This window comes from Eumetopias jubatus, unplaced genomic scaffold (assembly GCF_037043125.1).
Source record: "Eumetopias jubatus isolate StellerSeaLion01/CBP00866 unplaced genomic scaffold, mEumJub1_p1.0 scaffold_17, whole genome shotgun sequence".
In the NCBI taxonomy this organism is placed as follows: Eukaryota; Metazoa; Chordata; class Mammalia; order Carnivora; family Otariidae; genus Eumetopias; species Eumetopias jubatus.
Window position 1 is genome coordinate 54,872,580 of NW_028274823.1, and position 15,038 is coordinate 54,887,617.

General features: G+C 38.7%; 1 protein-coding gene across 2 annotated transcripts in view; it reads left to right on the forward strand.

Moving 5' to 3' along the window:
- Positions 1 to 14,468, forward strand: part of ANXA7 (annexin A7) — a 30,239-nt gene extending 15,771 nt beyond the window's left edge. For both annotated transcript variants that reach the window (XM_028109634.2, XM_028109635.2), the window contains 6 exons: positions 3,288 to 3,401; positions 3,634 to 3,804; positions 6,095 to 6,265; positions 6,345 to 6,420; positions 7,693 to 7,805; positions 9,992 to 14,468. In XM_028109634.2, the coding sequence (XP_027965435.1) occupies positions 3,288 to 3,401; positions 3,634 to 3,804; positions 6,095 to 6,265; positions 6,345 to 6,420; positions 7,693 to 7,805; positions 9,992 to 10,114 (768 nt within the window). In that variant the 3' untranslated portion in view covers positions 10,115 to 14,468. The remainder of the gene's footprint in view (positions 1 to 3,287; positions 3,402 to 3,633; positions 3,805 to 6,094; positions 6,266 to 6,344; positions 6,421 to 7,692; positions 7,806 to 9,991) is intronic.
- The last annotated feature ends 570 nt before the right edge of the window (positions 14,469 to 15,038 follow it).

A 15,038-nucleotide genomic window follows, 5' to 3' on the forward strand; every position in this document is an offset into this window, starting at 1 on the left:
CTTAATAAATATTTGCTGAGGGGTGCTTGGGTGCCTCAGTCTGTTAAGCGTCTGCCTTCGGCTCAGGTCATGATCCTGGGGTCCTGGGAGGAAGCCCCGCATCGGGCTCCCTGCTCAGCAAGAGCTTGCTTCTCCCTCTCCCTCTGTCTCCTGCTCTGCCTACTTGTGCTCTCTCTGTTTCTCTGTCAAATAAATAAAATCTTAAAAAAACAAAAACCAGTATTTGCTGAATGGATGATCGGTGACAAAATCGAGCAAGATTCAATGGGTAAAAAGCATTATTGCTTCTTAGATATAAAGGGGAAAGCTGGGTAGCATTGTTTTTCCATTTAGATAGGAATCCTAAAATTTCCTAACATTCTCTGGATCCAGTTTACTTTTCTCAGAATGGGAATAGAGGTTCATTGGTTTGTCCCACTTCACCTCTTCTACTCTGCCTTACTCTCTCTGCCTGGCCCAGATCTACTTCTTTAGTCTAAAAGCTGATTAAGCGACAGAAACTCTAGATTTCCTTAGGGTACAACATCAGATGCACTTCTCTAACGAGTATTTTCTGTATTATGAATCTCTTTAGTTCATATATAGCCTGTGCTATGCTGTGCTGAATTTTCTCCTATATCGGTTTAGAATTAAAACTAAACTCACAGCCTGTGTTTTTTTTGCTCCCAGCCACCTTTTCTCTTGGCTTCCTTCTAATTAATACAAATATCATTTGTTGTGGAGTTGTCCTTGATTCCACATTCTTCTTTATCAATCAGTCTGTGAGTACTTATTCAGTGCCTACTGTATTCCAGGCGCTCTGTCCTAGAATCCAGTTATTGACAATGTCTCCCTGATCTAATATGTAAAGGGTTCTTTTAAAATATGTCTTCTTTCTCAAATCCACCACTCAAATGCAAGCCTTTATTACTTCTTACCCTAGTGATCTGGTTGCAAAAATGTTCTTATCTAAAGTGTCTTTATCATCACAGTCCATATGGCCTATGGTTGTCATTTCAGTGTCTTTTTCTTGCATAAAAGCTTCCAGTGGCTCCTCCCGGTATGCAGAATCAAATCCACATTCTTTAGTTTGGTATTCAAGGTAATAACACAAGCGTATCATTACAACTCTGTCTCACTAATCTTTGAGAACATTCCCCTTTAACAAAGTTGGTTATCTTCTTCACTAAACAAGCTTTGCTCATTCTTGCCTCATACTGGTGATTGTCAACCTTAGCTGAGCATGATAATCTCCTTTCAAACTTAAAACACATGCAGAATCTCTGAGTATTTGTCCTCTACATCGTGTGTGTGTGTTTTAAAGATTTTATTTATTTATTTGACAGAGACACAGAGAGGGAACACAAGCAGGGGGAGTGGGAGAGGGAGAAGGGAGCCCGATGCGGGGCCCGATCCCAGAACCCTGGGATCACGACCTGAGCCAAAGGCAGACGCTTAACGCCTGAGCCACCCAGGCGCCCCAGTGTGTGTGTGTGTGTGTGTGTGTGTGTGTGTGTGTGTGTGTGTGTGTGTGTGTGTGTGTGCGCGCGCGTGAGCCACCCAGGCGCCCCAGTGTGTGTGTGTGTGTGTGTGTGTGTGTGTGTGTGTGTGTGTGTGTGTGCGTGTGAGCCACCCAGGCGCCCCAGTGTGTGTGTGTGTGTGTGTGTGTGTGTGTGTGTGTGTGCGCGTGTGAGCCACCCAGGCGCCCCAGTGTGTGTGTGTGTGTGTGTGTGTGTGTGTGTGTGTGTGTGCGTGTGTGCGTGTGTGTGCGTGTGCCTGAGCCACCCAGGCGCCCCAGTGTGTGTGTGTGTGTGTGTGTGTGTGTGTTGTGAAATAAATATCTGTTTATCATTTTGTTAATCTTAATTCTTTATTTCATGTATCTGTCTTTGAACCTGGTATAGTGGTGAAACTATAGTAGGAATTTATTAAGTGTTATTGGGGAGTGGGAGAGGGAGAAGGGAGCCCGATGCGGGGCCCGATCCCAGAACCCTGGGATCACGACCTGAGCCAAAGGCAGACGCTTAACGCCTGAGCCACCCAGGCGCCCCAGTGTGTGTGTGTGTGTGTGTGTGTGTGTGTGTGTGTGTGTGTGTGTGTGTGTGTTGTGAAATAAATATCTGTTTATCATTTTGTTAATCTTAATTCTTTATTTCATGTATCTGTCTTTGAACCTGGTATAGTGGTGAAACTATAGTAGGAATTTATTAAGTGTTATTGGTAGAATGAGTAAAATACATCTGCTTGAGAGGTGCCTGGGTGGTTCAGTCAGTTAAGTGGCTGACTCTTGAGTTTGGCTCAGGGTCCTGGGATCGAGCCCTGTGTCGGGCTTCTTGCTCAGCAGGCAAGTCTGCTTGAGGATTCTCTTTCCTCTCCTTCTGCCGCTCTCCCCACTCATGTGCATTCTCTCTCTTTCTCTTTCTCAAATAAATCTTTATAAATAAATAACTAAAATACGTCTGCTTGAGATGTTGGTGAGGATGCAGAGAAAGGGGAACCTTCTTGCACTCTTGGTGGGAATGCAAACTGGTACAGCCACTCTGGAAAACAGTATGGAAGTTCCTCAGAAAGTTAAAAATAAAGCTACCCTGTGACCCAGCAATTGCACTACTAGATATTTATCCAAAGGATACAAACATAGTGATTCCAGGGGCATGTGCCCCCCAGTGTTTATAGCAGCAATGTCCACAATAGCCAAAATATGGAAATACACCATGGAATATTACTCGGCCATCAAAAAGAATGATTGCAGCTTGCCATTTGTAGCAACGTGGTTGGAACTAGGCTGTATTATGCTAAGCGAAATCAGTCAGTCAGAGAAAGACAGATACCATATGATTTCATTTCACATGTGGAATTTAAAAAACAACACAGATGAGCATAAGGGAAGGGAAGGAAAAATAAGACGAAATCAGAGAGGGAGACAAACCCTAAGAGACTCTCAACTATAGGAAACAAATTGAGGGTTGCTGAAGGGGGTGGGGCGGGGGGATGGGGTAACAGTGATGGGCATTAAGAAGGGTACTTGATGTAATGAGCACTGGGTGTTAGAGGCAACTGATGAATCACTAAACTCTACCTCAGAAACTAATAATACACTATGTTAATTGATTTTAAGTAAAAAAATATATTTGCTTGAGTGTAACAAACTTAAGATATATATATTTGTTTCTAGTATATACTATTTAAGTTTGAAATTTAGGTTTTCATAAAGCAACTCAATTCCATTTTTCCATATTTTTCTTAAAAAATGTAAGCAACAAAATTTGGAGAGCACACATACTTAGTTTGTATTTGTAATTAAACAGGATTTAATCAAAGACCTTAAATCAGAGTTAAGTGGAAATATGGAAGAACTGATCCTTGCCCTGTTCATGCCACCTACATATTATGATGCCTGGAGTTTACGGAATGCAATGAAGGTGCTGTATGTCATTTACTTTGTATATTTTATCCTGTTTCAAATGTAAAACCCCACATGTTATAGCACTTTTGAATTTACAGTGATAGCTAAATCAGTACATAATATCTGAATATGTAGAGCTTTTCAGGTCTGGAGACCAAAGAAGTATTTGATGGAATAGTAAGATTTAATTACTTCCAGCGATTTTTGTTTTTCTTTTGTATAATTCTCCCTTTCTTCATTTCACATAGGGAGCAGGAACTCAGGAACGTGTATTGATTGAAATTTTGTGCACAAGAACAAATCAGGAAATCCGAGAAATTGTCAGATGTTATCAATCAGAATTTGGACGAGACCTTGAAAAGGACATTAGGTCAGATACATCAGGGCATTTTGAACGTTTACTTGTATCCATGTGCCAGGTGAGTATAGTATGAATATATGTTGATGGAGGGAACATTCTGCACTTTCTGTGACCAGTGAGCGTTCTTTATTCCTTTTAGTATTTAGTCTACTTGTAATCTTGCCATCTTTAAGAGGGGTAACACAGAATCCTATGTACAAATTTCTTTTAGTCACAGTTGAGTTTGATTTCTTCAGATCTGGCTTTTGGAAGTGATTAGAAATTAACCTCTTTAAAGTTATATGGAATCAGAAATCAACTTGCGGCTCTGTATCTTAGGCTGGGGTGAATCTTGTGCTTTAAGCTTAGCATTGTATGGTCAGTTAAATTGGACCATCAACTGAAAATATGCAGGACTGCCGTGGAAGTGCTAGAGGAGGTGAAAACTGAGGAAAGCCAGAAATGCAGAAACATTTCTCAGACTTCACAGTAATGTGCTTAGCACCTTCCTTATTCTCATTTCCCAGATGTGCTGGAGAAGTGACAAAAAATTCTCCGAAGAGAGTATTTGGAATGATACTAAACACACTTATAGAATGGGATGATGAAGGTTTATTTGAAAGGAATGACACAGAAGACCAGCACACTGATTCAGCATCAGGAGTTATTAGCTTTCCTGCTAGTACACAAGGTTGGACAGTCCAGAGGGATCAGAGAGTAGAGGACAAGCTCTTCAGAGCAAAGGGAGATAGTTGCAGGAAACAGTGCACCAGAGTGAGTGGGTGGGTGTGGACATGAGAAAAAAGAAAGCAAATGCGTGGGAAGAAATTGAACTTACCTACGATGGAATAACAGAGTAGGGAGGTAGATTAGCATTTAAAAACAACAACAAAAGGAAGACAAAAGCAGGAACAGATTTAACACTAAAAAATGATTAAGACTTTATATGAGGTGCTGAATCTATGCAAATTCAAGGCCCATCTATTTTACAAAGTAAAGGGACCTCTTTCAGGGAGTGAGCAGAGGAATGGCTTCCCAGGAAAATGAGACTGGTGTTGTGTATTTGAGTCCAAAGGCAGTCATCTGGGGAGTTTTTCCTGAACATCTTTTCATGTGCTATCTTTAGTCTCCCATTTAGAATATGCTTCTGCATATTTCTTGTGCCCAGTGCTCTTCAGAATACTGACTGCATCTCCCCTTCAAGGAACACCTCTCCATTTTGTTCCTCAGACAGACACGGAGACTAGAGGGCAGCCTTTCCTTCTTTTGGGTTTGTGTTTCTATTTTTGGGAGAAACCAAATGCCCATCTAAGCTTTCCTCTCCTTCAGGCCCAGAGTTTCCTCTGTGGCTCTCTCCTTCCTCTTCCCAGGGAAGAGTTTGGTATACAAATTGGCATAGTCCAGCAGGACTTGAGTTATTTATAGCTTCTAAAAAGCTCATGTATCATTTGTATGTGTACATTCAAAATAAAACTTACATGTTGTAAGATTACACTTGGCTGAAGGAAAGGGGGTTCATGAAGCCTCCATATTATATATTCCCTCCCTTGATTTAAATTCTTTGAGGGCAGGGACCTTGTCTTTCTTGTGTCACTACCACCTAGCACATCCTGTCGGTTCACTTTCTCTGGAGAGCCCTGACTAATACAGCCTCACACCAAACAAGCGCGCTGAGATACCTTTTAGCTGCATGAATGAATACAAAGTGAAACTCAGTATAACGCATAATGATCTGAAATTCCAGCTAAGGAGAATTATAATTTCTTCACTTGAGTAGTTTATATCTCCTAGTAGAGAAGTTTTTCTTTTTGTTTTTGTTTTTGTTTTGGTGTGTGGGGGGGTGTGGTTTGTATAAATATAAATATATATAAATTTTTTTTAAAAAAGATTTTATTTATTTATTTGACAGAGAGACAGTGAGAGGGAACACAGGCAGGGGGAGTGGGAGAGGGAGAAGCAGGCCTCCCACCGAGCAGGGAGCCCGATGCGGGGCTCAGTCCCAGGACCCTGGGATCATGACCCAAGCCGAAGGCAGTCGCTTAACCGACTGAACCACCCAGGTGCCCCATATATAAATTTTTTAATGGAAACTTTTCTGGTTAAACTTTGTCCTCAAAGCCCTGAAAACCTCTCATTTTAACATAACCTCATTAAACCACAATCAAATATTATAAACTCCAAAGTTGGCAGTATAATACAGTACTAGTTATACTAGTATAGCTTCTTTGGAAATGAAGATAAGCATGACAGACTTTATGCAGTGATCTTCAATAAATTGTCCCTTTAAGTCCAAAAGTGACTAGATTAGTAAGAAAATTTTTAGTAGAACTTGTGTCAGGTTTTCCAATTCCTGCCTTCCTCTTTTGCAGGGAAATCGTGATGAGAACCAGAATGTTAACCACCAGTTGGCTCAGGAAGATGCTCAACGTCTCTATCAAGCCGGTGAGGGGAGACTAGGGACAGATGAATCTTGCTTTAACATGATTCTTGCCACAAGAAGCTTTCCTCAGCTGAAAGCTACCGTGGAGGCTTATTCCAGGGTATGAGCTTTTCTTCTGAAGATTTGGCTTCAGTTTTAAGTTGTGAAAATATTTTAACCCCTATACTTTTTGTTTGCAGGTGGCTAATCGAGACTTGCTAAGTAGTGTTGCCCGTGAATTTTCTGGAAATGTTGAAAGTGGTTTAAAGACCATCTGTAAGATACTTTTATGTTTTGCTTTGTTTTGTTTGTAGATGAAGAGGCTTTGAATAGTTGTTTCCATTAAGTGATGACAATTAATATAGCCTCCTGGGAATCTGCTTAGGCAGAGGCTGAGCTAATTCTGTTTTTAAATACAGTTCCCTATGAATGATGGTGGTGTGATCAAAAAGGGCTCTTTGGAATTATTAATAATTATTATTAATGCATGGCTCAATCCCAGGACCCTGAGATCATGACCTGAGCTGAAGGCAGACGCTTAACTGAGCCACCCAGGCATCCAAAACCCCCCTTTTTAAAAGTTTATTTATAATCTCTCCACCCAGTGTCAGTTTTTGAACTCACATCAACCCCCGAGATCAACCCCTGACTGAGCCAACCAGGTGCCCCTCAAAAAATACCTTTCAGGGTGGGGGGATGGGTTAGCCTGGTGATAGGTATTAAAGAGGGCACATTGCGTGGAGCACTGGGTGTTATGCACAAACAGTGAATCATGGAACACTACATCAAAAACTAATGATGTAATGTATGGTGATTAACATAACAATAAAAAAAAATAAACCACCTTTCAAATATTCAGCCCAATGAGACCCTTTTCCCTTTTGAAAAGAAACAAACAAAAAAACGCAGTTTCTGGTGTTCTTTGAGATGTCCAGTGAAATGGAAATTTAATTCTCATGGCGAATATATGACGAAAGAGAGTATTAGTAACACATTGGTATTAGCGATTGAGTGTCCTACAAATATTCCTGTAGTAATTGTAGCTAAAGGAATAATGTAAAGTTGGTATATCTCTACCATCTGCAGGAAGAGACTTTGCTAAGTTAATTTTCCTAAGAGAGAATGTCAGACTTATTATCATTCTCAAATTTAGGCTCAAATCTGTTTTTTGTACTGGAATGTATCTCCTATCCTTCTGTCAGCCAAATGATATAACTGATGTCTAGAATTCAGATTTCAGTCATTATTTCTTTTAAGTAAGATATCGCCAGGGCACAGTTGTTACATATTTTCTCACTTGAAGGGGAAAAAATGTAAAGAATCTAAGCTATTGCATCTATGGAGGAAAAAAGGGATTTATTGGCTAGAGGGATTCCTTTAGAATTAAAGGTAGCCTGTCTGATGCAGCTAGAAAGATAGATGAATTCTGAGAAAAGTCAAGATTTCGCTATGATTATAAGGATCAAAGGCAGGCTAGAAGTGATAAATGAAGCTGGGGCATGGATACCTTTGCCAAGGCATCATGTGTCAAGTATCTCTAACTTACAGTGCAGTGTGCCCTGAACCGTCCTGCCTTCTTTGCTGAGAGGCTCTACTATTCTATGAAAGGTGCCGGCACAGATGACTCCACCCTGGTCAGGATTGTGGTCACTCGAAGTGAGGTGAGGCTTTCTTTTCTTGTCTGATCTTACTTGATTTTTTTTTTTAAGATTTATTTATTTGAGAGAGAGAAGGGAGGGTAGAAAATGCAGGGGGCGAGGGGTAGAGGGAGAGAATCTCGAAGCAGATCCCTCCTCCCCCGAGTGTGAGCCCATGTAGGGCTCTATCCCAGGACCCTGAGATCATGACCTGAGCCAAAATTAAAAGACACTTAACCAACTGCGTCACCCAGGCGCCTCTGATCTTAACTTGATTTTGAATGTTGATTTCCTAAAGTTCCTCAGCTGGTGATTAGGAAGGACGTTAAGAGCGAGCTCCCTTTGTCACCGCTGGTAGAGGCTGTACTAAAGCACAGTGTTCACTCTCCTCATGCCGTGAGAGAGGATTGGGTTAGTGAAACAGACCACTGTGTCTCAGTGTAGCCAGTGCCAAGAGATTTTTCTACTTGGGAAAGTCTATGGAGAATACTGATTTATGTCAAGTTGGAAAATGTTTTTATTTTGCTAATGTAAAAAATTGTATGAAAGAGGGACGCCTGGGTGGCTCAGTCGTTAAGCATCTGCCTTTGGCTCAGGTCATGATCCCAGGGTCCTGGGATTGAGTCCCACATTGGGCTCCTTGCTCAGTGAGGAGCCTGCTTCTCCCTCTCCCTCTACTGCTCCCACTGCTTGTGCTCTCTTTCTCTGACAAATAAATAAATAAAAATCTTTAAAAAAAATAATAAAAAAATTGTATGAAAGATTAATCCTATTGGATACAAAACTTCTTGAAATTTGGCATGGCTTCTAATTATAAAATAATTTTTTTTAAAGATTTTATTTATTTATTTGAGAGAGAGAGAATGAGAGATAGCACGAGAGGGAAGAGGGTCACAGGGAGAAGCAGACTCCCTGCTGAGCAGGGAGCCCGATGTGGAACTCGATCCCGGGACTCCAGGATCATGACCTGAGCCAAAGGCAGTCGCTTAACCAACTGAGCCACCCAGGCGCCCATAAAATAATTTTTAAAAACTTATCTTTTTCTCTTTACCTAAATATACCTCAAATGCTTTTCTTTCTTTGACTTTGTATATTTATTGGACTTCTTTTTTACTTGAAAGAAAACATGCCACTAAATTATAGTAGAGAAGGTAAATCATTTTTATAAAGACAACCATCATATGGTGTTTTTAAAAAAACTGTATTTGTACTTGGACCTAAGTTTTATAAGCATGATCTCTTTAAATCGTAATAAAATATACACAACATAAAACTTAACATTTTAACCATTTTAAAGTGTTCATTCCAGTGGCTTAAATTAAGTACATTCACATTGTTGTACACCCATTACCACCACAACTTTTTCACTTCCGTAAAACTGAAATCCATACTCATTATATAATAATTCACTGTTCTCCTTTCTCCCCCCAGCCCCTGGCAACCATTATGCTTTCTCTTCCTATGAATTTGACTACTCTAGGTACCTTGTATAAGTGGAATCATACAGTATTTATCCATTTGTGACTGGCTTCTTTCACTTAGCATAACATTTTCCAGATTCATCCATGTTGTAGCATGTGTCAGAATTTCTTTTTAAGGCTGAAAAATGTTCCATTGTATGTGTAGACCACCTTCTGTTTATTTGTCTGTCAGTGGACACTAGGGTTGCTTCTTCCTTTTGGCCATTGTAAACACAGGTGTACACATATTTGCTTGAGTCCTTGCTTTTGCTTTTCTGTGTATACCTGGAAGTGGAACTGCTGTATCATATGGTAGTTCTGTTTTATTTTTGAGGAATCACCAAACCTTTTACCACGGCGGCTGCACTGTTATAGTCCTACTAGCAATGTACAAGTGTTCCAATTTCTCCACACCCTTGCCAACACTTGTTATTTTCTGTGTTTTTAAGAATAACCATCCTATCAAATGGTTTTATTTTTTTAATGGTTTTTAAATGACCAATATTTTGAGGATAATAGATGAAACTGGTACCACCCTTATTCAGTATTTTTAGAGAACAGTGAATCAGCCCTTCCCTGGGTGACGCTAGCAGTGGTATGAATGCTACCTATCAAATATTGGTCACTTGGTTCCCCCCTCCGCTTTGATTATAATTAGGTTCTTTTCATTATTAAAGAATAATTCTAATAAATATCAGTTTTCTTTTAATTCTTTTTTCTAACATCAAAAATATCATCTCTTGCATGCAGATTGATCTTGTACAAATAAAGCAGACGTTCAGTCAGATGTATCAGAAGACCCTGGGCACAATGATCTCAAGTGACACAAGTGGAGATTACCGAAAGCTTCTTCTGGCCATCGTGGGCCAGTAGGAGGGATTTTTTAAATAAATGAAGCATATCCTTCAGTAATTGACCTGCATGCAGTAATATCAACCACCACCTAAGCAAAAGAGCTTTTTACCAAGGACTGTGTCAGGGTATTGTGCTTGGTTTGTACATGTGGTTATTGCCTTAATTCCAATGTTACTTTTTCTCTATATACAATCAGTGTGAAGCCATCTCACAATGATGTACTAATAATGCAATGTTTGTAAGGCATAAATCTCACTGCTTTTCTAATCAGGATTCTAAATTGAATAAAAATCATAACAATTTCTAATTCTCCATAATAAAGCTGAATAAAAGAAAAAGTTGCAAAACTCTGCCTTCCAAAGCCCTGGTAGGTCCATTGAACAGTTATAGTTGGTCTTATGTCAAAACTGTATTATTACCTTTTTAAAGATTCAGCTCTTTTGACTTAGAAGAGTAATTTGCATCTTATTTTACATAAATTGATATTCTATATTTATAAACACTAAACTTTCCACATAGGAAACGGATGAGTATTGCCTGTAGCAACTTTTAAAAAAGGGATTATGTTTTATATGCATAAAATATATAGCCTACTTTTATGTCTAAAACTCCCTAAAGATCTTTATTGGCCCTTGGTTTAAAAAAAAATTATGAAAGACTTTAAAAATTAGTTACAATTTAATCATGATTGAAGAAAGTGAAGTTTGACATACAGGAGGAGCTTAATTAGTGAAGCTTACAGTATGTCTGGGAAAATTGGATGCTAGCTCTTTGGAGAAGTAGTTCAGGAGCTCAATTAGTCATGTAGCAGGATGATTACAAAACCCATTGGTTTATCCCCACTACTGAGCAATTACTTATTGAATATATTGGACATTATAACAGGTAGTCAGGAGAAACACAAAGGAAGGAGGTTTGTAATATACTGGGGGCTCTAAACAAAAATTAAGATAAAAAATTGAAAATACTAGATGATAAATTCTGCTGAGGATGAGAACCCTATTTGTTCTTTGTGTGAAGCTTCCCAGCACAAAGCAGAAATATACAGATTTGGTGAATGCTTATACTCAGAATTGAGAAGAACAGCAAATATCAGTTATAGTTCAATGAACATTGGTTTTGTGTAAATACTAAGGGGTATATAAGGTGGTATAGGATACAACCTTAGAGAGACCTCTTTCTGTACAGTTGTAGTGAAGGCAAGATATATGGGTAGAAGGATAATGAGTTAAGATGGATGTTAATTACTTTGAAGTAGTTTCATTGAAAAAGGTGAGTTTTGATGTAGATTTTGAAAAAGTAACAGTGATGGGATTTGGTAATACGAGAAGTGGGGGTAAGGTATTAAGGAAAGAAAAGATATGAGCAATATATTTTTCAACTTTTTGAAAATTGAGATATAATTTATATACCATTCAGCTTTTTAAAGTGTACATTTCAGCAGTTTTTAGCATATTCAGATTGTGCAATCATCACCATAATCAATTTTGAACAGTTTCATCATCCAAAAAGAAACTCTAGGCCTACCAGTAGCCACTCCTCATTCCCCCTCCTTCTGTCCAGCCCCTGGCAATCACCAATCTACTTTCTGTTTTTATGGATTTATCTATTTCGGGCTTTTCATATGAATGGAATCATTCAATATGTGGCCCTTATGTCTGGCTTCTTTCAGTTAGCCGCGTTGTAGTGTAAGTCAATACTTTATTCTGTTTTATGGCTGAATAATCCACTATAAGGACGTACATTTTTTTGTCCATGCATCAGTTGATGGACATTTGGGTTGTTTCCACCTTTTGACTATTATGAATAATGCTGCTGTGAATATTTATGTACAAGTTTTTGTGTGGACATGTGTTTTCAGTTCTCTTGGCTTTAGAACTAAGAGTGGAATTGCTGGATCACAGTATCTTTATGTTTAACTTTTTGAGGATCTGCCAAACTGTTTTCCAAAACAGCTGCACCATTTTACAGTCCTACTAGCAGTAAACCCAGCTTCCAATTTCTCTTCATCCTAACCCAACACCATCATTATCTGTCTCTTTGATTATAGCCATCCTAGTGGTTGTGAAGTGACTTCTCCTTATGGCTTTGATGTGCATTTTCCTAATGACTGTTTTCTTGTGCTTATTGTCCATTTGCATTATCTTTGGAAAAATGTCTTTTAATACTTTGTCCATTTTAAAATTGGGTTGTCTCTTTATTGAGTTGTAAGGGTTTTTTATACATTATTCTGTATAGTAGATCCTTACATGATTTTTTGTTCACTATTTTATGAAATGGTTAGTTAAGGTGCAGCCACAGCATACACAGGAGAGGCTCAGGAAAACAATTTATTATACTCAAACATCCTAGAGACAAGAAGCACTGCACATACAGGGCCACATGGGAAAAACACCAGGGTGGTCAGGAGGCCCAGGGGAATGCTTAGACCATGACTTTTATTGGGGTTTCTGGAAAGGCAAAGCAGGACGGGGCAAACAGTTCATTATTGGCTAGTTTGAGTAGTTTTGTGAGTATTTGGGCTACATGAGTGGTCTTTAATGTCCTCATACGGGGGGGCCCTGGGATAATTAAGGCAGAGGAATATTGGCTCCTGTGGTGAGGGCCTGATATAGGACGAATGGCTCTGGATCAGTTAGTTTGTATATCAAAGGCATGCTCCTTGCTGGGACCTTTGTTATCTCAATGAATGGGCATACCAGGGAGGAAGTAGTCACTTCCCAGTCAGAAAAGTTTTTTAAGATAGAAAAACATAATACACAAAACATTATATATCCACTCAATATAGATTTCCAAATATTTTCTCCCATTCTGTGGATTGCCTTTTTACTTTTTTTTTTAACTCTTTTTTTTAAAGTAATCTCTACACCCGACATGGGTTCAAACTCACAACCCCAAGATCAAGAGTTGCATGCTCTACTAACTGAGCCAGCCAGGTGCCCCTTTTTTACCTTTTTGGTGTCCTTTGATGCACAAATGTTTAAAATTCTGATGACGTCCAATTTTTCTATTCGGTCACTTGTGCTTTCAGTGTCATGTCTAAGAAAACTTTAGACATGAAACCGTTTAGAAACCATTAGAAAATTGTCTAATGAAAGCTTAGCATGATTTACTCATATGTTGTCTTCTAATATTTTTATGGTTTTAGCTCTTATATTTAGGTCTTTGACATTTTTAGTTCATTTTTACATATGGTGAGGTAGGTGTCCAACAACTTCTTTTGCATTCGGATATATGGTTGTCCTACAATCATTTGTTGAAAAGACTGTTCTTTCCCCCACTGAATGGTCATGGCAGTCTTGCCAGAGATCACTGACCATAAAGACAAAGTTTTATTTCTGAACTTTCCATTCCATTTGTCTATACATTTATCCTTATGTTTTGATTAAGCTGTACTTAATTACTTGATAACTGTAGCTTTGTAATAAGTTAGAAATTGGGAAGTGTGAGTCCTCCAACTGTGTTCTTTTTCAAGATTGTGTTTGCTATTCTGCCTCTTTTGCATTTCCACACGAATTTTAGAATCAGCTTGTCAATTTCTGCAAAAAAAATACCTTGGTTGTTGATAGTGATTGCTTTGACTATAAATCAGTTTGAGGGTGAGCAATACATTTGATTGTATTATTGGATGCTATCAGAAATAAATTGGAAATAACAGATTAGCTAATTAGAAACGAGTCTTTTGGAGTAATGAGAAAGGAGTTTGTTGTGATAGTGAGTCATTTAGTGGAGGTCTTTGAAACCCAAACTAAAGAGTTTGAATTTTATTAGGTATTATAGCTTTTTTTGCCCCCAAACTCGTTTGTATGTGTAGATGATTTAATTCTGATAGTACTGTTGTATTTTCTGTAGCATTAAAGAGGGTCTTTTCCATGTTTTCTTATGAAGTTGAGGTTTTAAATCAGTCAAAAAAACATTTGAATGCCTTTCCTTGTAAGGACTATAGGAAATTCAGAGTGGCCACTGCTAAGCATTCCAGGAGAATAAAAGAACTAGAACACAAGGGTTTGCCCTCAGGCACTGTACACTGTCACTGTCTATTGACAGTGGTTAATTATGTTTAAGGAAATGACACCTGTACTTACCCTTTCGTGCTTAGGCATCATGGGTCATCTAGTTCCCTACCAAGACTTGGCCCTAGCCCTCACTTACTACGTAGAAAAGCATTTCATGTACAAGGTAGGATGGCTATCTCAGTGCAAATTCACTCACAGCCCTCACCTGGGAAAAAAATCCAGAGAGAAATGCCTTACTTAATAGTTCCATAGGTCTTATTTTTTTTTAAATTAAAACACTGTAACCTTTAAAAGATCTTTTCTTAATTTTTATAATTTTAATATATTTATAGCAGAAATAAAACTTATTTGTAAAATTTGGATCTGGTAATTCTGTATCCTCAGACATTTCCATGGAGAGTGAGGTGTGTGTGTGTAGCTACTGAAATAATTGTAAGCGTACAGAAAAGTTGCCAAAACAGTGTAAAGAATTTTGATGTCCCTTTCACCCAGATTCTCATATAATTAACTTTTTATTGCTTCATTGCTCACTGTGTGTGTGTGCATGCGTGCACATGTGTATATTCTTTATTGTTAGTCTTTCTGGGCATTTTAAGGATTGACAGAGCAAACCGCAGACATGATGTTCCATGACTTCTAAACACTCCGATGTGTATTTTCCCCTAAACAGGGACAGCATCCTACATAAAAGCAAACAACCTTCCATATCAGAAAATCAATTTTGGTACACTACCGTCCAATCCATTGAGGCCATTCAAATTTTGCCCACTGTCCCAACAATGTCTCTCTTCTGGTCCAAAATACTATACAGGAATACATTTTGCATTTAGTTGTCATGTATCTTCATGTCCTTTATGTCCAATAGTCTTTTTTTTTTTTTAAGATTTTATTCATTTGAGACACAGATAACAGCACGAGCAGGGGGA